Raw genomic sequence first — 23,626 nt, 5'->3', positions numbered from 1 at the left:
GCTGGAGAAGACTCTTGAGAGTCCCTTGGACTGCAAGGAGATCAAACCAGTCAGTCCTAAAGGAAATCAACCCTGAATATTCTTTGAAGTACTGATGCTGAAGCTGAAGTTCCAATACTTTGGCCACCTGATGCGAAGAGCCGATTCATTGGAAAAGACTCTGATATCAGTCAAGATTGAAGGCAGGAGGAGAGGGGGACGACAGAGGACCAGACGGTTGGATGGCATCACTGACTCAACAGAGATGAGTTGAGCAAGCTCTGAGAGTCGGTGAAGGACAGGGAAGTCTGGTGTGCTGCTGTCCATGGGGTCACAAAGAGTCTGACACTACTGAATGACTGAACAACAACAACAAGACTAAGGTAAGATAAAACTTCAAACCTTGGGTTTTACCAAGGGTCTGGAAAGTGCGTATTTTAGAGTTAGTGTATTATAATATTTATCTAGGCTTACCTTATGGGGTAAAAACATAGTTTATGATTGCTTTTGCAATGTTAGCAAGCAAAGCATCATCTTAAATTTTATATTTTAGATAATTTGTGACTATAAATAAGTGCTGATATATTCCTAATATTTCATACATATTGAATACAAATAGAAAGCATCAATTTGATATTTATAAAATATTTCAGGTGCTCTTTATGGAATGACATCTTGTCAACTACTAATTTTAATTTCTGTTCTTTAGGAGAGTAATATATTTTACTACACCACTCATAATCTATTTTGAACATCACATGAGTTGTTCAGTGTTAACTACTTGTCTAGATTCTTGTGACCCCATGGCCTGTAGTCCATCAGGCTCCTCTGTCCATGGAATTTCCTAGGCAAGAATACTGGAGTGGGTTGTCATTCCCTTCTTCAGGGGATCTTCCCACCCCAGGAATCGAACCTGGGTCTCCTGCACTGCTGACTCTTTACTACCTGAGCCACCAGGGAAGCCCCAAATAGGACATAAACAGATCCAAATTTTCTGTTTCCAAATATAAAACTTTACTATCAAATAAACAAACAACAGTTTTCTTGCTCAGTCTCAAGTTTCAGAAAGGCAGATGGTTGGTCTCATTTTATAAAATGACATGTAAATTATGAATGAGGCTGAAAGAGGTTGGATTTGTATTAACCTAACTCACTAAGGAGAGGCTCTCATTTGGGAAGTCCAATAAGATCTACTCAGAACTCATCAGCATCTAAAAGGAAGAACACATTGCAGAGCTGTCTCCAATTAGTCTCATTAGGAAAAAAATGCAAAGGCCTTGAAGAAATCTGAGTGCCAGTTAATGTGTCTTTTCACCTGCATGGAGGGACTGCAAGGACTTCACTTGGCAATCTGATGAATAAGAATCTACCATAACTACCACAATGTTTTAAATCTTAGAGTCTCAATGGTTAGCAGAGGGAAAAAAAAATGTATGTAACTATTGACTTTGCATATATTAATTTTTTTTCATTTTGATTTTTTAGCCCATCTTATCTTTATTCTTTGTTGAGGGAACATGGGCTTTAAGCCCAGAAGAAGTAATGAATAATGAACTGAATTAACTAATGTTGACTATATTGGGAAAACCACATTTGCTCTTTGTGTCTCGGATTAACAGTCAGCAGAGAGGTTAAGAAAGTAATATTTGCAAGACAGACCTAGGTTCAAATCACAGCTCTGTTGAAAGGTCAGGGTGAACCTTGGAAAGGTGACTTAAATCATCTAAATTCAGGTTTTTTAAAAAATCACACTGTGGACAAAATAACATGTGGGGATGTTGCAAGAATTAAGTGCTTAGCGTCATTTCTAACAAATGGTAGTCTCTCAATATGGGTGAACTGCTAAAGAATTACTACTGTAATGAACCATGTGTGGTGAAAGGGTCTTTAGGGGATGCCTGAGATTGAAGACAGACACAATGGTTAGGTATGCCTGAGTATTAGTTGGCTTGGTGGGGTTGATAATGTTGGTAGGTTGAATCTGGATAATTATGAGAAATTCTGGTATCTCCTAATAAGGGCACAGATTATTTGTGTAAATTCTTCATGATAGTAATGGAATGTCTATACATAAAAAATGTGTGTCCTGCAAGAAATTCACTACTATATTTTGGATCCAATAAAACCCTAGCTTTCTTGTAGTTGTTTAGTTGGTAAGTCACATCTGACTCTTTTGTGACCCCATGGACTGTAGCCTGCCAGGCTCCTTTGTTGGATTTCCCAGGCAGGAATACTGGAGTGGGTTGCCATTTCCCTCTCGAGGGAATCTTCCTGACCCAGGGATCGAACCTATGACTTCTACATTGGCAGGTGGATTCTTTACCACTGAGTCATCAGAAAACTCTGAAACCCTAGCTTGCTCACTGGGAATGATCTGTGCCAGCTGCTAGATTTTTTGGAAAAGTAGGTGGTCAAGAAAAGCTCTTTCACGATTTCTGCATTTTCTCTGTGTTCTTTACAGCACAATTTAAAATTATTTGCTAAATAAAGAGCATAAACTATACAGGGAATATATAAATTCTTTCCAAAAATATGTGACTCACCTGAGATACTACAATGATCATGCATAGGTCATGCCTAGGTAATTTATTTGTTAAATAAATTAAGAGCATAAGCAATAGTTAGAACCAGACATGGAACAACAGACTGATTCCAAATTGGGAAAGGAGTATGTCAAGGCTGCATGTTGTCACCCTGCTTAAATTTAACTTACATGCAGAGTACATCAGGTGAAATGTCAGGCTGGATGAAGCACAATATGGAATCAAGATTGCTGGGAGGAATGTCAATAACCTTAGATATGCAGATGGCACCACCCTTATGGCAGAAAGAGATGAAGAACTAAAGAGTCTCTTGATGAAAGTGAAACAGGACAGTGAAAAAGTTGGTTTAAAACTCAACATCAAAAAACTAAGATTATGACATCTGGTCCCATCACTTCATGGCAAATAGATGGGGAAACAATGGAAACAGTGACAGACTTTCTTTTTTTGGGCTCAAAAATCATTGCAGATGGTGATTGCAGCCATGAAATTAGAAGATGCTTGCTCCTTGGAAGCATAGCTATGACAAACCTAGACAGAATATTAAAAAGCAGAGACATTATTATGCCGACAAAGGTCTGTCTAGTCAAAGCCATGGTTTTTCCAGTAGTCATGTATGGATGTGAGAGTTGAATCATAAAGAAAGCTGAGCACCGAAGAATTGATGCTTCTGAAATATGGTGTTGGAGAAGACTCTTGAGAGTCCCTTGGACTGCAAGGAGATCCAATCAGTCTATCCTAAAGGAAATCAGTCCTGAATACTCATTGGAAGGACTGATGTTGAAGCTGAAACTCCAATACTTTGGCCACCTGATGTGAAGATCTGACTCATTGGAAAAGACCCCGATGCTAGGAAAGACTGAAGGTGGGGTAGAAGGGGAAGACAGAGGATGAGGTGGCTGGATGGCATCACCGACTCGATGGACATGAGTTTGAGGGAGCTCTTGGAGTTGGTGAAGGACAGGGAATCCTGGCATGCTGCAGTCCATGGGGACACAGAGTTGGACACGACTAAGCAATTGAACTCACTGACTGACTGAAGAGCCTAAACTCTACAGGGAGTACATAAATTCTTTCTACGAATATGTGGCTCACCTGAGATACTGCAATGATCATTCCCCGGTGCATTTTTTGTTTTTAAATATACACATCCATGATGTGGGCCAAATTAAACTGTGTTTTCTAAGGAATCCACCAAAGAGAGAAGAACTAACGATACGATACATGCTACTGATGATTTGAGTTTTAACTTATTTCTATGAAATGTGACAAACATCTTATTTTTATAGTCAGCACAGATTAACAGCACTATTTTATCTCTTTTCTTCATTGAAATAGCATGGGCTCCAGGCTCTGAGAAGGTTTTATTTGTATCAGAGGACACTTTTCTTACTACATAAATATTCTCTTGCCAGAATCATGCTACTTCATCCACTCTCACTCATGGCATTATAAGATTCTACTATAGTCACATGTGACAAAACAGGACCAGCAGATCAATGTACTAGGTGAATCCATTCTTTGGTTTCTTGCTCTAAGTTAGCTTAAGGATTTAGAAAAAAGGAAAGGAAGAAGTAAAACTGTCACTGTTTGCAAATGACATGATGCTTTATATAGAAAATCCTAAAGGCAGTGCCAAAAAACTATTTGAACTCATCAACGAATTCAGTAAAGTGGCAGGATGCAAAATTAATATACAGAAATCTGTTGTGTTTCTGTACACTAAAGATAAACTATGAGAAGAGAAATTAAGAAAACAATCCCATTTACAAATGCACCAAAAAGAATAAATCTAAAGAGATAAAAGGATTCTATTTGTAAAACTATAAGACATTGATTAAAAAAAATTGAAGAAAACACACAAAAAATGGAAAGATATACTGTGCTTATGGATTGGAAGAATAAATATTGCTTAAATGACCATACTACATAAGGCAATCTACAGATTCAATGCAATCCCTATCAGAATACAACGGTATTTTCCACAGAATTAGAACAAATAATTCTAAAATTTGTATGGGAAAACAAAAGACTCCAAAGGGCTAATACCATTTTGTGAAAGAACAGAGCTGGAGAGATCATGCTCCCTGACTTTAGACTATACTTCAGAGCTACATTTATCAAAAGAATATGGTACTGGTACATAAACGTACATATAAATCAATGGAACAAGATAGAAAGCAAACAAACCATGAACTCATAGAAAAAGAGATCAGATTTTTCTGATCTCACCCCTAGAAAATTAATTAATTTAAAATTCAAGGTCTGTTAGATTAGCATTTAGATTATGAATATATATTATCTAGTTGAATATTTCCATGTTAATAGTTTAGCTTTAATAACAATATTAAAACTAGTTGTATTATACTGTAAGTCCATGCAATTACCATTAAAATATGCCATTGTGCTTGAGAAGAGTGAATATGTATATACCAATAACTGAATATGATGATATAAATGTATATTACATATTACACTTCATCTCTCTCCTCCCATCAAACTTGACATTTATTTTTATTTTAAATGCAATACATTTTCATCAAAGGTTGTTGAAATACACAGAAAAGAAGAAGTTTAAAAATTATATTCCCAAATAAACCCAGTCTTTACTTTTTGGCAGATCTAAAAAGCCAGGCTTAGCTTTTGAGCACAAACAAAAATTCTAGTGAAAATGTTATTAAGCTTTAGACACACACAAGATGTTAAAACCAGAAATACAAGCATATGTAAATATACTAAAATATGTAAATACTGAAATAAAAAGTACTTAAATAATTTCTACTTATATTTGTTATAAAGAATTAAGACCACTATTGTAAATTTCCTCAAGGAAAAGAATACCACAGTATAACAGTCCTCCCTATACTTATAAATAACCTTTTTAGATTATATAAGATCTAATAATTCTATTTAATACTGATGGTCTATGTACACTCAGGATGGCATTACTGAATCCAGAGCAGTTATTAAAACAAAGGAAAACATGTGAGTAGAAACCCTTGAGTTCATTGTCACTGCTTCCAGGTTCTGTAGTGCAAGAGAAAGTTAAGAAGAAGGATGCCCATGGATTTCTGTAAACTCAGAAAAGCCAGTTGTATTTCAAGGCTTACGGTGCCTGTCCAGTTGATTATAAATTCAAGAGGATTTTAAAAAAATTTAACAAACCCAGACCTTTAATCTGTCACAAAGGCAATGTCAGCTTTAGGTAAAACTGCAGACTCTTAGATGGGCAAAATAGAATCTGCCTCCAGGAACTTTGCTGTAGGTCTTCAATGAACTGACTAAAGCATGCTGAGGATTTTCTCAGCTGTTATTGGCTCAGTGGGATGGAGACAAAAACAGCAGGCAAACAGCAGAAGGTGGACAGACAGTGACAGGGAGAATGAAGAGTAGCAGTAGCTATTAAAAACAAGGGAAACACTAGCTATCGAAAAATAAGAAAAAAAAAAAAGTCAGTCTTTCTCATTGGAAATAAGATAGAAATGGAACCAAGCCCCCAGAACCAATAATCAAGTTAGTATACGTACAAACACATTCCATGCCCTCGCGCGCATGCCCCTGTTCACAGCCGTCACACTTCGGCCCCGTGGCTCCGGGTCGGCACGTGCAGATCCCCATGACAGGGTCACAGGGGACAGGCAGTGAGCCATGGGGGTCACACTCACATTCTTGGCAGGAGCCTCCAGGGCTGCTTGGGCTGCCGGTATAGCCGGGGGCACACCTGAATTTAAACAGTGACAATGCAAAGGAGATAAATAGTAAGTCATGTCTCGAAATTGTTGCTGTTGTGTGTGTGTTGTTCTGAATGAAACAAGATTGATAGCAAAAGTCAATAGATCAGGGGTTAACAAATTTTTCCTGCAAAGAGCTAGATAGTAAACATTGCAGGCTTTGTAGGTCAACAGGCAAAATCAAACTCACGCAGTGAAAGAGAGAAATTTTCAAACATTTTTGGCTGAAGGAATTCAAATCAGAATATTAATCTAGTATAAATTGTTTTATAATAATCTACTAATGGAAAACCAATATAATAATGAGATGAATGGGACTCTTGTTGAGGTATCATATTTACATGCATGGGTGCCAAGTCACTTCAGTCATGTCCAACTGTGTGTGACCCCATGGACTGTAGACCACCAGGCTCCTCTGTCCATGGAATTCTTCAGGCAAGAATACTGGAGTGGGTTGCCATTTCCTTCTCCACAAATTTACATAACGGGGGATAAATATTTAGTGTTCTCTATTAGCTAAGTCTGCCTGTAACAAGCATTTGCAGCTTGAGTGCCATACAGAAATAGGCAATGGGCCAAACTGTGTGGTCCATTTTGCCCACTATTGCTCTAGATTACAGAAAATTTTTTTGAAGTCTTCATTTTTAAATTAGAAATGCATAAAAGTTTACATTGACTCCTGGGCTTACCTAGATGCATTCATTTTAGGGATAAAAATGACCAAATAATTCAACTTATTAATTTTACTAATGAGAAAGAGGAAGCAAGTGGCAATAAATGGCTACATTTTCTATTTAATTCTTTCCTTTCAATCACATCTTTTTCAAGATAGATTTTTTTATCGTGTCTCTCTGGAAGTGGATTATTTGATGTAAATAAAATATGTAACACCAACTTGAGAAATTCTAAAAGAAATCCAACTGAATGAACCCCAAATGCCAACTGTTCACCGATCTTCTACCCTTCAGTGAAACAACTCACTTAAGTGTATGCTGGTTATGTTACTGTAAGTTTGTGTGCTAAGTTGCTTCAGTTGTGTCTGACTGTTTGCGACCCCATGGACTATAGCCCACCAGATTCCTCGGTCCATGGGATTCTCCAGGCAAGAATACTGGAGTGGGTTGCCATGCCCTTCTCCAGGGGATCTTCCCGACCCAGAGATCAAACCCACATCTCTTAAGGCTCCAGCACTGGCAGGCAGGGTCTTTACCACTAGCACCACCTGGGAAGCCCAAGTAAGTTGGGTAACTTTTAAGAGATGCTGCCAAGAGCATATGCTTTGATTTACCCAGGATGGTCCCAGATTGCCTGTTGTCCTGGCTCAAGTGTTAAAAACACAGAGTATCTCAGTTTCCTGGATAGCACGATAAATGATATACATGTAGTTCAGCCTAAATATAATCAACAGCTAGCAAAGTAATGCTCAAAATTCTCCAAGCCAGGCTTCAACAGTACATGAACCATGAACTTCCAGATGTTCAAGCTGGATTTAGAAAAGGCAGAGGAGCCAGAGATCAAATTGCCAACATCTGCTGGTTCATCGAAAAAGCAAGAAAGTTCCAGAAAAACATCTACTTCTGCTTTATTGACTATGCCAAGGCTTTTGACTGTGTGGATCACAACAAACTGTGGAAAATTCTGAAAGAGATGGGAATACCAGACCACCTGACCTGCCTCCTGAGAAATCTGTATGCTAGTCAAGAAGCAACAGTTAGAACTGGACATGGAACAACAGACTGGTTCCAAATTGGGAAGGGAGTATGTCAAGGCTGTATATTGTTACTCTGCTTATTTAACTTATATGCAGAGTACATCACGGGAAATGCTGGATTGAATGAAGCACAAGCTGGAATCAGGATTGCTGGGAGAAATATCAATAACCTCAGATATGCAGATGACACCACCCTTATGGACGAAAGCAAAGAACTAAAGAGCCTCTTGGTGAAAGTGAAAGAGGAGAGTGAAACAGTTGGTTTAAAACTCAACATTCAGAAAGCTAAGATCATGGCATCTGGTCCCATCACTTCATGGCAAATAGATGGGGAAACAGTGGAAACAGTGACAGACTTTAATTTTTTTGGCTCCAAAATCACTGCAGATGGTGACCGCAGCCATGAAATTAAAAGACGCTTGCTCCTTGGAAGAAAAGTTATGACCAACCTAGACAGAATATTAAAAAGCAGAGACATTACTTAACCAACAAAGGTCCATCTAGTCAAAGCTATGGTTTTTCCAGTGGTCATGTATGGACGTGAGAGTTGGACTATAAAGAAAGCTGAGTGCTGAAGAATTGATGCTTTTGAACTTTGGTGTTGGAGAAGACTCTTGAAAGTCCCTTGGACTGCAAGGAGATCCAAATAGTTCATCCTAAAGGAAATCAGTCCTGAATACTCACTGGAAGGACTGATGCTGAAGCTGAAACTCCAATACTTGAGCCACCTGATGCAAAGATCTGACTCATCGGAAAAGACCCTGATGCTGGGAAAGATTGAAGGCAGGAGGAGAAGGGGATGACAGAGGATGAGATGGCTGGATGGTATCACCGACTCAATGGGCATGAGTTTGTGTAAACTCTGGGAGTTGGTGTTGGACAGGGAGGACTGGCTTGCTGCAGTCCATGGGGTTACAAAGAGTCGGACACAACTGAGCAACTGAACTGAACTGAAGGATGTTTTTTGAAGAGGGAAACAGAGAAGGAAGATGAGAGACAGTAGGAGATTTAATCCAAAAGTTGTAAACACTAGCCAAATAATCCTGGGCCATCTTTAGTGGCCTAGGACTGTAGAAATTTGCACAGCTGACTGTGAATGTTAATTCTTCCTGTGCTGGTTAGAAAAAGCAAAGCGAGATGAAAATTATCTGTAACATAGGTTTTTATACATTTATCATTTTAATATTTTATTTCCAATGTACTCGTAAAATGCTCAATAAAGTATCATTAAATAAGTCCACTTAAATAGTTTCTTAACATTTGCTGGTGAAAGAATTCAGTTCCAAACAGGTTCAGATTGGTTAAGTGTTCAAAGAGTTTATTGTAAGGGTAGCAGAGATAAAGCATGGGTAGCGGTTTCTATGATATAGGGACACTCAAGACATTTAAGCAGCTTTAGACCTGATGACTTTGGGCAGGTCATAAGGTGATTTAAATGATTTAAGATGTTCTCAGAAGTGAAACAAATTTATTTGGAAGGTTACAATAAAAATTTAAGCAAGACCTTTAGTTTAATTTAGCTGAATAAAAGTAATTTTTCAGGGAAATATAGCCTGATCATTTATATGTTAGAGATGATGAATGTGGAGCTATAACAACATTTGAGAACTGCAAAAACTATTCAAGCCATTCCCATTTGATAGCATATGACCCCGCTCATCTCTATGCTATGCAAACTGTCAACTCTTATTGATTAAACATTTATGGATAATGAAAATATAAATTTTCTATAATCACTCTAGCTTAGGACAATAATTGTCATTTCAGCGTACCCTTCCAATCTCTTCTATATACGTGCTTTTATAGATAGTGAAAACTCCAATTTATAAATGTAGCTATAGTATCAAACTTTTTTCATAAATTATGCCAGATAATCCTCTTGGTGTCCAGGGATGCTTTTAGTTGTCATCCTACTGGTGTTTACAGGGGCATGAAATGGATATTAGGCTAACCATGAATACTACAGCACATTGGTGGACATGAAAAAATATATATATATATTCAAATGATGTATATATCTCCACAACAAATAGCAATATTTTGGATTTTTCCTGCTTTTAGTTATTTCATTGTTACTAATTTCTGTTGGCAAGAAAATTGTGAATGTTTTATACATATACAATATATATATATGCAAGTAGTGAATATTTTCTGTGTTTAGAGTTACCACATACAGAATTATTGAGAAATACATTTTGCAAACTTATAGAAACTGCACTGGACTTTATAAACATAACGTTTAACTATTTAGTTATCTATTTATTTCCATGGGCTTCCCAGGTAGCTCAGTTGGTAAAGAATTATCTTACAATGCAGGAGACCCCACTTCGATTCCTGGGTTGGAAAGTTCCCCTAGAGAAGGGATAGGCTACACACTCCAGTATTCTTGGGCTTCCCTGGTGGCTCCGATGGTAAAGAAACCACCTGCAATGTGGGAGACCTGGATTTGATCCCCGGGTTGGGAAGATCGCCTAAAGGAGGGCATAACAACCCTCTCCAGTATTCTTGCCTGGAGAATTCCCATGGACAGAGGAGGCTGGCAGGCTACAGTTCATGGGGTGGTAAAGAGTCAGACGCCACTGAGATACTAAGCGCATTTACTTCCATTATTAACATATCATTGCTGGTTATACTAAAAGAAGATTCTTAAATGGGTGATGATAAAATTAATATTGGTTTATATTTGCAAAGAGATTCATAATTTAAGAAAGCTCATAGAAGAATTCAGCAAAGGAGTGGGTAAAGCAAGAAATTGAGAAGAAAGGATTCAAGCAATGGTGTGATTCCAGGTAAGTTCCAGTCTTAGCCTCATCCAGGGAAAGCTCTGGAACATAAATAACATCTCAAGATTTGTTCAGCTTTGGGGGAAAGGAGCTGGACTTTTGTACTCACACACTAGTGAGTTACTGGACCACTAGAGGAAGGGGTTAGGGGTAAATCTCAGGCCTTTTTGCCTCTCCTATGGGAGAGGAGACTATGTAGGTGCTCAGAAAAGGTATCCTCTACATACCTGATTGTCACAATGTCATTGTAAAGTAGGTACAACATGAACTATTCTGATATTATACACAAGAAAAATGGGACCCAGAAAAGTCTGTGGAGCTCAGTTATGTCCACGATTCTTTATAAAACTTTATATTGCTATCGATTATACTACAATTGTCATGTGTTTAAAGTTAATAGCTAATATTAGTTGCTCTCTGTTACTTTATGAATAATAAGGCCTACTAAAATGGTGGTGATAAGTTTGAGTATCCAAGATAGTATTGACCTTATAGAAAATAACGGATTCAGAAAATATAAATTACACTCTTCCTAGACAGTCAGTCTAAAACTGTTTCTTTTTTTCCCCACTTAACCTTTATTTCTTTTTTAAAAATTAATTTATTTTAATTGGAGGCTAATTAATTTACAATATTGTGGTGGTTTTTGCCATATATTGACATGAATCAGCCACAGGTGTACATGTATCCCCCAGTCTCGAACCTCCCTTTCACCTCCCTCCCCATCACATCCCTCTGGGTTGTCCCAGCTCACTGGCTTTGAGCACCCTATTTCATGCATCAGACTTGGACTGGTGATCTATTTCACATATGGTAATACACATGTTTCAGTGCTATTCTCTCAAATCATCCCATCCATGCCTTCTCCCACAGAGTCCAAAAGTCTGTTCTCTTATCTGTGTCTTTTCTGCTGTCTCATATATAGGGTGGTCGTTACCATCTTTCTAAATTCCATATAAATGTGTTAATATCCTGTATTGGTGTTTTTCTTTATGATTTACTTCACTCTGTATAACAGGCTCCAGTTTCATCCACATAATTAGAACTGACTCAAATGAGTTCTTTTTAATAGCTGAGTAATATTACATTGTGTATATGTACCACAATTTTCTTATCAATTTGTCTGCAGATGGACATCTAGGTTGCTTCCATGTCCTGGCTATTGTAAACAGTGCTGTGATGAACACTGGGATACATGTGTCTCTTTCATTTCTGGTTTCCTCAGTGTGTATGCCCAGCAGTGGGACTGCTGGGTCGTATGGTAGTTCTATTTCCAGTTTTTTAAGGAATCTCCATGCTGTTCTCCATACTGGCTGTCCTAGTTTGCAATCCCACCAACAATGTAAGAGGGTTCCCTTTTCTCCACACCCTCTCCAGAATTTATTGTTTGTAGACTTTTTGACAGCAGCCATTCTGACTGGTGTGGGATGGTACCTCACTGTGGTTTTGTTTTGCATTTCTCTGATAATGAGTGATGTTGAGCATCTTTTCATGTGTTTGTTAGCCATCTGTATGTCTTCTTTGGAGAAATGTCTCTTTAGTCCTTTGGCCCAGTTTTTGATTGGGTTGTTTATTTTTCTGGTATTGAGCTGCATGAACTGTTTGTATATTTTTGAGATTAATTCTTTGTCAGTTGCTTCATTTGCTATTATTTTCTCCCATTCTGAAAGCTGTCTTTTCACCTTGCTTATAGTTTCCTTCATTGTGCAAAAGTTTTTAAGCTTAATAAGGTCTCATTTGTTTATTTTTGCTTTTATTTTCATTACTCTGGAGGTGGGTCATAGAGGATCTTGAGGTAATTTATGTGAGAGAGTGTTCTGCCTATGTTTTCCGCTAGGAGTTTTATAGTTTCTAGTCTTACATTTAGATTTCTAATCCATTTTGAGTTTATTTTTGTGTGCAGTGTTAGAAAGTGTTCTAGTTTCATTCGTTTACAGGTGGTTGACCAGTTTCACCAGCACCACTTGTTAAAGGGTTTATCTTTTCGCCATTGTATATTTTTGCCTCCTTTGCCTCCAAAGATAAGGTGTCCATAGGTGTGTGGATATATCTCTGGGCTTTCTATTTTGTTCCATTTGCCTATATTTCTGTCTTTGTGCCAGTACCATACTTTTGGAGGACTGCAGGTTTGTAGTATAGTCTGAAGTCAGGCAGGTTGATTCCTCCAATTCCATTCTTCTTTCTCAAGATTGCTTTGGTGATTTGAGGCTTTTTGTATTTCCATACAAATTGTGAAATTATTTGTTCTAGTTCTATGAAAAATACCATTGGTAGCTTGATAGGGATTCCACTGAATCTACAGATTGCTTTGGGTAGTATATTCATTTTCACTATTTTGGTTCTTCCGATCCATGAACATGGTATATTTCTCCATCTATTTGTGTCATTTTTGATTTCTTTCATTAGTGTTTTATAGTTTTCTATATATAGATCTTTTGTTTCTTTAGGTAGATTTATTCCTAATATTTTATTCTTTTCATTGCAATGGTGAATGAGATTGTTTCCTTAAATTCTCTTTCTGCTTTCTCATTGTTAGTGTATAGGAATGTATGGGATTTCTATGTATTCATTTTATATCCTGCAACTTTACTATATTCATTGATCAGCTAGCTCTAGTAATTTTCTGGTGGTGTATTTAGGGTTTTCTATGTAGAGGATCATGTCATCTGCAAACAGTGAGAGTTTTACTTCTTTTCCAGTCTGGATAACTTTTATTTCTTTTTCTTCTTTGATTGCTGTGGCTAAAACTTCCAAAGCTATTTGAATAGTAGTGGTGAGAGTGGGCATTCTTGTCTTGTTCCTGACTTTAGGGGAAACTTTTTCAATTTTCTGCCATTAAGGATAATGTTTGCTGTGCATTTATCATGTATGGCTTTTATTATGTTGAGGTATGTTCCTTCTATGCCTGCTTTCTGGAGAATTTTTATCATAAATTGGCATTGAATTTTGTCAAAGGCTTTCTCTGCATCTATTGAGATAATCATATAGTTTTTATCTTTCAATTTGTTGACATGGTGTATACATTGATTGATTTGCAAATATTGAAGAATCCTTGCATCCCTGGGATTAAGCCCACTTGGTCATGATGTATGAGCTTTTTAATATGTTGTTGGATTCTGTTTGCTCGTTTTTGTTAAGGATTTTTGCATCTATGTTCATCACTGATATTGGCCTGTAGTTTTCTTTTCCTGTAGCATCTTCGTCTGGTTTTGGTATTAGGGTAATGGTGGCCTCATAAAATGAGTTTGGGAGTTTACCCTTCTCTGCAATTTTCTGGAAGAGTTTCAGTAGGATTGTTGTTAGCTCTTCTCTAAATTTTTGGTAGAATTCACCTGTGAAGTCATCTGGTCCTGGGCTTTTGTTTGTTGGAAGGTTTTTGATTACAGTTTCGATTTCCATGCTTGTGATGGGTCTGTTAAGATTTTCTATTTCTTCCTGGTTCCGTTTTGGAAGGTTATACTTTTCTAAGAATTTGTCCATTTCTTCCAAGTTGTCCATTTTATTGGCACATCATTGCTGATAGTAGTCTCAAGATCCTTTGTATTTCTGTGTTGTCTTTTGTAATTTCTTCATTTTCATTTCTAATTTTGTTGATTTGATTCTTCACACTTTTTTTCTCGATGAATCTGGCTAATGGTTTGTCTATTTTATATATCTTCTCAAAGAACCAGCTTTTAGTTTTGTTGATTCTTGCTATAGTCTCTTTTGTCTCTTTTTCATTTATTTCTGCTCTGATTTTTATGATTTCTTTCCTTCTATTAACCTTGGGTTTCTTCATTTCTTCTTTTTCTAGTTGCTTTAGGTGTAAAGTTATTTATTTGATTTTTCCCTTGCTTCTTGAGGTAAGCTTGTATTGCTATGAAACTTCCCCTTAGCACTGCTTTTACTGAATCCCATAGGTTTTGGGTTGTCATGTTTTCATTTTTATTTCTTTCTATGCATATTTTGATTTACTTTTTGATTTCTTCTATGATTTGTGGGTTATTCAGAAGCATATTGCTTAGCCTCCATCTGTTTGTATTGTTAACAGTATTTTTTCTTGTAGTTGACATCTAATCTTACTGCATTGTTATCAGAAAAGATACTTGAAATGATTCAGTTTTTTTGAATTTACCAAGGCTAGATTTATGCCCCAGGATGTGATCCATCCTGGAGAATGTTCTGTGTGCGCTTGAGAAAAAGGTGAAATTCATTGTTTTGGGGTGAAATGTCCTATAGATATCAATTAGGTTTAACTGATCCATTGTATCATTTAAAGCTTGTGTTTCTTTGCTAATTTTCTGTTTGGTTGATCTATCCATAGGTGTGAGTGGGGTATTAAAGTTTGCCACTATAATTGTGTTACTGTTAATTTCCCCTTTCACATTTGTTAACATTTGCCTTATGTATTGAGATACTCCTATGTTGGGTTCATATATAATTTTTATATCTTCTTTTTGGATTGACCCTTTGATTATTATGTAGTGACCTTCTTTGTCTCTTTTCATGGCCTTTATTTCAAAGTCTATTTTACTTGATATGAGTATTTCTACTCCTGCTTTCATTTGGTCTCTATTTGCATGAAATATCACTTTCCAGCCCTTCAATTTCAGTCTGTACGTGTCCCTTGGTTTGAGGTGGTCTGTTGTACAGGGGCCTTGTTTTTGTATCCATTCAGCCAGTCTTTGTCTCTTAGTTGGGGCATTCAACCCATTTATATTTAAGGTAATTATTGTTGTTTTAGGTTCGAGTTTATAAATCTTTACTGTGCTTCCTGTCTTGAAGAAGATCCTTTAGCATGTGTTGAAGAGCTGGTTTGGTGGTGCTGAATTCTCTCAGCTTTTGCTTTTCTATAAAGCTTTTGATTTATCCTTCATTTCTGAATGAGATCCTTACTAAGTACAGTAATCTGGGTTGTAGGTCTTTCTCTTTTATCACTTTAAGTATGTCCTGCCATTCCCTTCTGGCCTGAAGAGTTTCTATTGAAAGATCAGCTGTTACCCTTATGGGGATCCCCTTGTGTATAATTTGTTGCTTTTCCCTTGCTGCTTTTGATATTTGCTCTTTGTGTTTGATCTTCATTAGTTTGATCAATATGCGTCTTGGGGTGTTTCGACTTGGGTTTACCCTGTTTGGGACTCTCTGGGTTTCTTGGACTTGGGTGGCTATTTCCTTCCCCATGTTAGGGAAGTATTCAACTATTATCTCCTCAAGTATTTTCTCGTGCTCTTTCTTTTCGTCTTCTTCTTCTGGGACACCTATGATTCATTTGTTGGTGGCATTGAACGTTGTCCCAGAGGTCTCTGAGGTTGTCCTCATTTCTTTTAATTTGTTTTTCTTTTTTTCTCTCTGCTTCATTTATTTCCACCATTCTATCTTCCACCTCACTTATCCTCTCTTCTGCCTCATTTATTTTACTGTTGGTTCCCTCCAGAGTGCTTTTGATCTCAGTTATTACATTATTCTTTATTGATTGACACTTCTATATTTATTCTAGGTCCTTACTAAACATTTCTTGCAGCTTCTCAATCCTTGTCTCTAGTCTATTTATCTGTAACTCCATTTTGTTTTCAATATTTTGGATCATCTGTACTATCATTATTCTGAATTCTTTTTCAGGTAGACTCCCTATCTCCTCTTCTTTTGTTTGGTTTACTGGGCATTTATCACATTCCTTTACCTGCTGAATATTTCTCTGCTTTTCATTTTGTTTAGATTGCTGTGTTTGGGGTGCCCTTTTGTAGCCTGGAAGTTTGTGGTTCCTCTTTATTGTGGAGCCTGATCCCTGTGGGTGGGGTTGGACTAGGGGCTTATCAAGGTTTCCTGGTCATGGGATCTTCTGTCTTTGTTCTGGTGGGTGGAGCCCTTCTCTCTGGAGTGCAATGAAGTGTCCAGTAGTGAGTTGTTGGGTATCTATGGGTTTGGCATGGCTTTGGGCAGCCTGTCTTTAAATGCTGAGGGCTGTGTTCCCGCTTTGCTGGAGAATTATTGTGGTTATGGCTTGCACTGGAACTTGTTAGCTCTTGCGTAGAGCTTGGTTTCAGTGCAGGTATAGAGATTTTTGGGGGAGCTCTTTTCTATTAACGTTCCCTGGAATCAGTTCTTTGATGTAGAACTGTTTTCTTAACTTCACATTTCTATTACAGTTAGCATTCCATTTAATAACTACAGTTCAGTGCAGTTCAGTCACTCAGCTGTGTTCAACTCTTTGTGACCCCATGGACTGCAGCAAGCCAGGCCTCCCTGTCCATCACCAACTCCTGGAATTTACTCAAACTCATGCCCATTGAGTCAGTAATGCCATCCAACCATCTCATCCTCTGTAATCCCCTTCTCCTCCTGCTTTCAATCTTTCCCAGCATCAGGGTCTTTTCCAATAAGTCAGCTCTTTGCATCAGGTGGCCAAGTATTGGAGTTTCAGCTTCAACATCAGTCCTTCCATTGAACACTCAGGACTGATCTCCTTTAGGATGGACTGGTTGGATCTCTTTGCAGTCCAAGGGACTCCCAAGGGTCTACTCCAACAACACAGTTCAAAAGAATCAATTCTTTGGTGCTCAGATTTCTTTATAGTCCAACTCTCACATCCATACATGACTACTGGAAAAACCACAGCTTTGACTAGACGGACCTTTGTTGGCAAAATAATGTTTCTGCTTTTTAGTATGCTGTCTAGGTTGATGATAACTTTTCTCCCAAGGAGGAAGCATCTTTTAATTTCATGGCTGCAATCACCATTTGCAGTGATTTAGAGCCAAAAAAATATAAAGTCTGCCACTGTTTCCACATCTATTTGCCATGAAATGATGGGACTGGATGCCATGATCTTTGTTTTCTGAATGTTGAGCTTTAAGCAAAGTTTTCACGTTCATCAAGAGGCTTTTTAGATCTTCTTCACTTTCTGCCATAACGGTGGTGTCATCTGCATATCTGAGGTTATTGACATTTCTCCCAGCAATCTTGATTCCAGCTTGTGCTTCATCCAGCTCAGCGTTTCTCATGATGTGCTCTTCATATAAGTTAAATAAGCAGGGTGACAATATATAGCCTTGATGTACTCCTTTTCCTATTTGGAACCAGTCTGTTGTTCCATGTCCAGTTCTAACTGTTGCTTCCTGACCTGCATACAGATTCCTCAAGAGGCAGGTCAGGTGGTCTGGTATTCCCATCTCTTTCAGAATTTTCCACAGTTTATTGTGATCCACACACTCAAAGGCTTTGGCATAGTCAATAAAGCAGAAACAGATGTTTTTCTGGGACTCTCTTGTATTTTTGATGATACAGCAGATGTTGGAAATTTGATCTCTGGTTCCTCTGCCTTTTCTAAAATCAGCTTGGCCATCTGGAAGTTCATGGTTCACGTATTGTTGAAGCCTGGCTTGGAGAATTTTGAGAATTACTTTACTAGAGTGTGAGATGAGTGCAATAGTGCGGTAGTTTGAGCATTCTTTGGCATTGCCTTTCTTTGGGATTGGAATGAAAACTGACCTTTTCCAGTCTTGTTGCCACTGCTGAGTTTTCCAAATTTGCTGGCATACTGATTGCAGCACTTTCACAGCATCAATCTTTAGGCTCAACTGATAACTACGTACATGCATTATTAGAATTTGTAAAAAATATGGTGAGAGGAAGCCTTTAAATAATTTTTTGTATGTATGTTGAAAAGGAGAATCAATTAACACTTTAATGTTTGGATTGTGCTAGTTAAAAATGCTTGATACAATTTATATTCTGAATTATGTATACACTTCCTGATGTAGTGCTAGAGTTCTCAGAATAGTAACGTGTGTGCAGTAAGTGCCCACCAATATTTCCCAATGAACTAAAATTAGAATTATATGTTGCCAGGCTTTTGTTATTGTTAAGTACACATAACATTTGGAAATTGATTTATTTGTTCTTGTAAAATGCTCTCTCTTCTAATCTATATTAGGGTGTGTATGTATACACATATGTGCTAAAATATAAACTTTCTTTGGATAATCTCTAAAGATAGAAAAATACTTTTGAAAGCTTATAAACTATGAGAGAACATGAAAATGACATTGTAAAAATAACAAATACTTTTCTACTATGATCCTTTGTTATATGACCTCTATGCGTCATTGCTCTCTATGTCTCATGACTATTCGTACCTTTCACAGTACAGTCCTTCATATCCCTGTGGGCAAGCTGTGCAGCGGTAATCATCCAGGCCTTCCATGACACAAGATGGGCTGAAACTGAATCAAAAAAAAAAATAAAGATTGAAATAATCATTTGACTTATTTATTTTTATAAATTTTAATCTCTTCTATCTAATATCTAGATGATTGGAACTGTTTTTTGATGGTTACAAATGTCATATTTGTAATTACAAGTTCATATTCAAGGGTAATGGGCTTCCCTGGTGGCTCTGTGGTAAAGATTCTGTCTGTAAAAAGATGTGAGTTTGATCCCTGGGACAGAAAGATCCCCTAGAGAAGGAAATGGCAACTCACTCCAGTATCCTTGTCTGGAAAAATCCCTTGAACAGAGGGGCTTGGCAGGCTATAGTCCATGGGGTTGCAATGAGTCAGACATGACTTAATGATTGAGCAACATTCAAGGGTAGGATATCATAGTTAACAAATAAAGATGGTTGTTTTTTTGATGAATTAACAATGTATGACACTGACCATGTTAAAACTGTGAAGTTTTAATAATTATATGACAGTCATGAAAATATCAAACATCCAGAGGAAGGGTGCTATTTTTCATGAATTAAAAGAAAACCATGTTGAGAATTCTTGCACATTTGTCAGACAGTAGAATAAGTATTACTGAATATCTTTCAGGTTAAAAAAAATGGGGACATAAAAGCAATTTAATTTTTTTTAAAACTTAGCTCAAATTGCCACTGGCATTTCAATGCATTAAGTGTGAATAGATGTTTCACTTAAAATAAAGACTGTCTTTGTAATTTACATATAGATTTCAAACTACATTTTACTTTAAATACAAAATAATGTGATCTAGTGTAAGGAAATAAGATGGGAAATCTTTCTGCATGAAAATTAGTAAGATTTTCTAACAATTTTATAATCTCTTCTAAGTTGTTGTTGCTGTTGTTTAGTTGCTAAGTACTGTCCAACTTTGTGATTCCATGGACTGTAGTCCACCAGGTTCCTCTGTCTATGGGATTTCCCAGGCAAGAATAATCGAGTGAGTTGCCATTTCCTTATCCAGAGGATCTTCCAAACCCAGGGATCAAACCCACATCTCCTGCACTGGCAGATTCTTTACCACTGAGCCACCAGGGAAGCCCTTCTAATAAGTCAGTCTGGTATAACATGCCTGGTTTTGACAACACTGATAGACTGTAGCCAGTGAGCCTTGCTCCAGGATTCTTGATCACCTTACCCCACAAAGGAAAGACTGGAGAAGATTTGAAAACAAAACTATGCCAAAACGTAGTTTTGGGTTGTAACAAACTTCTTTCAAATACAAACAGTGCTTCATTTACACTGGACAAAATGCATGGTGCTCTGGAAATTTAGAAAGAAAAACAATGGTAATGTTGCAAAACAGCAATGCTGCAAACACCGTTTTGCCTGTTGTTGGTCTGCTAAGCCAGCTGATGCTGAAAAAGCAATAAAGTATGTAGACCAGAGTTGCAACTCCTATTGTTCAGGTGCCATTAGGACCCTATTTTAATTGTCCTCCATGCAGGTCAAAAAGCAACAATTAGAACTGGACATGGAACAATGAACTAGTTCCAAATTGGGAAAGGAGTATGTCCAGGCTGTATATTGTCATCCTGCTTATTTAACTTATATGCAGAGTAAATCATGCAAAATGCTGGACTGGATGAAGCATGAGCTGGAATTAAGATTGCCGGGAGAAATATCAATAAAGTCAGATATGCAGATTACATCACCCTTATGGCAGAAAGAGGAGAGGAACTAAAGAGTCTCTTGAAGGTGAAAGAGGAGAGTGAAAAAGCCAGCTTAAAAACTCAACATTCAAAAAACTAAGAAAAACTAAGATCATGGCAACCGGTCCCATCATTTCATAGCAAATAGATGGGGAAACAATGGAAACAGTAACAGACTTTATTTTCTTGGGCTCCAAAATTACTGCAGATGGTGACCGCAGCCATGAAATTAAAAGATGCTTGCTCTTTGGAAGAAAAGCTATGACAATCCTAGACAGCCTATTAAAAAGCACAGACATTACTTTGCTGACAATTGTCCTTCTAGTCAAAACTATGGCTTTTCCAGTAGTCACGTATGGATGTGAGAGTTGGACCATAAAGAAGGCTGAGGGCTGAAGGATTGATTCTTTTGAACTGTGGTGTTGGAGAAGATACTTGAGCATCCCTTGGACAGCAAGGAGATCAAACCAGTCAATCCTAAAGGAAATCAATCCTCCATATTCACTGGAAGGACTGATGCTGAAGCTGAAGGTCCAATACTTTGGCTACCTGATTAGAAGTGCCAACACATTAGATTCTAAGACCCTGATGCTGGTAAAGATTGAAGGCAGGAGGAGAAGGGGACGACAGAAGACAAGATTGTTGGATGGCATCACAGACTCAAAGGATATGAGCTTGAGCAAGCTCTGGGAAATGGTGAAGGACAGGGAAGCCTGGCATGCTGCAGTCCATGGGGTCACAAAGAGTAAGACACGACTGAGTGACTGAACAACAACTAATACATTAAATAAGTAGAACATGAATGAGTAATAAATTTTAACCTTTGCAAAATATGGGATCTACTACTCACAACTCATTATCTGGCCATGGTTTTTTCTTTTTTGCCTTCACAAAAATAGACCTACCGAGATGTAAGTGACACATTCTGTCAAGCTTCTAGCTCTTTAATTTAAAGCTTGATGCTGAGTTCATCTGTACATATACACACACACAAACACACATACATACAAAGTCATATACATATATAGGCACTTGGAAAACAGATTTTGACACATTCAAGTGAAATTCTATAGAGCCAACATGATTAAATTATATTTCTTTACAGTAATGTATCTGTCTCAATTATGATTCCGGAATGTCATAACTTTCCTTGGATAGTTGATGTAAACTTTTTTGAATTATGATATTATGGTGGACTGAAACTTTTCCTTACATCATATATATGGACTTATGAAAGAGGATGTAGGAATTACATCTTACTTGAGGTTTGTGTTTATTCTTTATGGTCCCAAATCCCTTATCTCCTCTCAATTTTCATATTGTCTGCAGGGCCACTTAGAAATCCTATAGTTTTTCTTCTCTGTGGCCATTTTATGTTACCTTAGGCATGTTAATCCCTAAGTTACTCAACAGAACTTCTAGGACTTACAGCCTGCTATTCTGTGTCATCTCTTGTGGAGTCTACTGAAATGAAGTGGCTTCCTGGGTTCCACTCCCTTATCCCAGCTCACTGACTGTTCCTTTCCAGTCTCCTTTGCTGGATCTATGTCACGTCCCTGACTTCCAAATATGCTTCATGGTTCAGTCTTCAGGTGTTTTCTATCCTATCCTGTCCTGTCCTCTTTACCCTAGATGACCTCACTCAGTCTTTAAAGGCTCTAAATATTGAATCTATCCCAACAGATCTAAAACTGAGCTCCTGTTCTCCCCCAAATACCACTGACCTTTCTGTCATTTTCCCATCTCAATCAATGGCCATACGTGGCTTCTATCTGCTCTGCCATATATCACAGAATCACCTTTTTCTTCTTTCTCTCAGATTCCACAGGTATTCTATCTGCAAATGCTTCTGGTGTTACCATTACTAATTCATTGCATTATCCTATTCTAAGCCACCTCTTGCCATTGGAAGATGTTTAGCCTTCATGACATCTACTAACTCACTGGAGCTCCCCTGCCTCCACCTCCTGTCACCCTTCCCATCCCCATTCACTCTGCTCTAGCTGCCATAGACACTTGTTGTCTGCCAAGTGTGGGCTATCTCCAGGCCATTGTGCTTACTTTTTCCTCTGGCTGGGTGGCCCTTCCTTTAGATAGTCACGTGACTCTCTCCATGACTTATTCAAGGCTCTGGACAAGCCTCATCTGTTTGTGAAGATCTCCATCGAACACCCTAATGAGAAGGGTACCCTATTCTCTCCAAATTCACTGAGGCTGTTCAGTTTTTTCCTGGCACTTTCACTAACTGATATTACATTATAAATTTGTGTTTTTTTTTTCAGGTTTATTAAAATATAACTGCAAACAAAATTGTACTATATTTAAAGTATACATGTGATGATTTGATACATGTGTATGGTGTGAAAGGATTCCCACCATCTAGATAATTAACGCATCTATTACTTCATATATTTACCTTTTTGGGGGGCTGAGAACACAGGTTCTACTCTCCTAGTGCTCAGTTGCTCAGTTGTGTCTGACTCTTTGCAACCCATGGACTGTAGCCCAACAGGATCCTTTGTCCATGGGATTTCCCACGCAGTAATACTGGCGTAGGTAGCCATTCCCTTCTCCAGGGAATGACTGGAGACCCAGTGACTCAACCTGGGTCTCCTGCATTGCAAGCACATTCTTTACCATCTGGGCTACCAGGGAAGCCTTGTAAGTTTCCATTATATAGTAATGTATTATCAACTATGGTCATTACATTATATATTATATCCTTAGATCTTATTCACTTCATAACTTGAAATTTGCTCCCTTTAATCACCTTCTCCCAATTTCTCCCATTCCCCAGTCCGTGGCAACTATCGTTGTACACTGTTTCTACCAGTTTGTTTGTTTTAGATTCCACCCCAAGTGAAACCATGCAGTTTTTTCTTTCTCTGGCAAAAATTGCTGAGCATGTTTGGAGAATATCAAGAAACTCAAACTTGGCCTAACTTTAGAGAGAGGAGATGGCATTGAGCCCGGATAAAGGGGTTGGAATGCAGAGGGTTTCTAAT

The 23,626-nt window shown here is 37.8% G+C and overlaps 1 protein-coding gene and 1 long non-coding RNA gene across 2 annotated transcripts in view; one reads left to right on the top strand and one right to left on the bottom strand.

The window, feature by feature from the left end:
* LAMA2 (laminin subunit alpha 2) overlaps nt 1–23,626 on the bottom strand; it is a 653,829-nt gene that overhangs the window by 170,328 nt on the left and 459,875 nt on the right. Inside the window, exons 33-34 of the mRNA XM_081529101.1 lie at nt 18,862–18,948; nt 6,050–6,243 (exon numbers count right to left, since the gene is read on the bottom strand). Of these exons, the coding sequence (XP_081385227.1) occupies nt 6,050–6,243; nt 18,862–18,948 (281 nt within the window). The remainder of the gene's footprint in view (nt 1–6,049; nt 6,244–18,861; nt 18,949–23,626) is intronic.
* The window catches only part of LOC145521105 (uncharacterized), a 71,589-nt gene that overhangs the window by 12,565 nt on the left and 35,398 nt on the right, over nt 1–23,626 (top strand). The window lies entirely within an intron of this gene.

Source organism: Giraffa tippelskirchi, chromosome 9 (assembly GCF_054371585.1).
Source record: "Giraffa tippelskirchi isolate mGirTip1 chromosome 9, T2T-mGirTip1v1.2.pri, whole genome shotgun sequence".
In the NCBI taxonomy this organism is placed as follows: Eukaryota; Metazoa; Chordata; class Mammalia; order Artiodactyla; family Giraffidae; genus Giraffa; species Giraffa tippelskirchi.
Note: the sequence above shows the minus strand (reverse complement) of the source record. Positions and strands in the feature narration are given on the sequence as shown.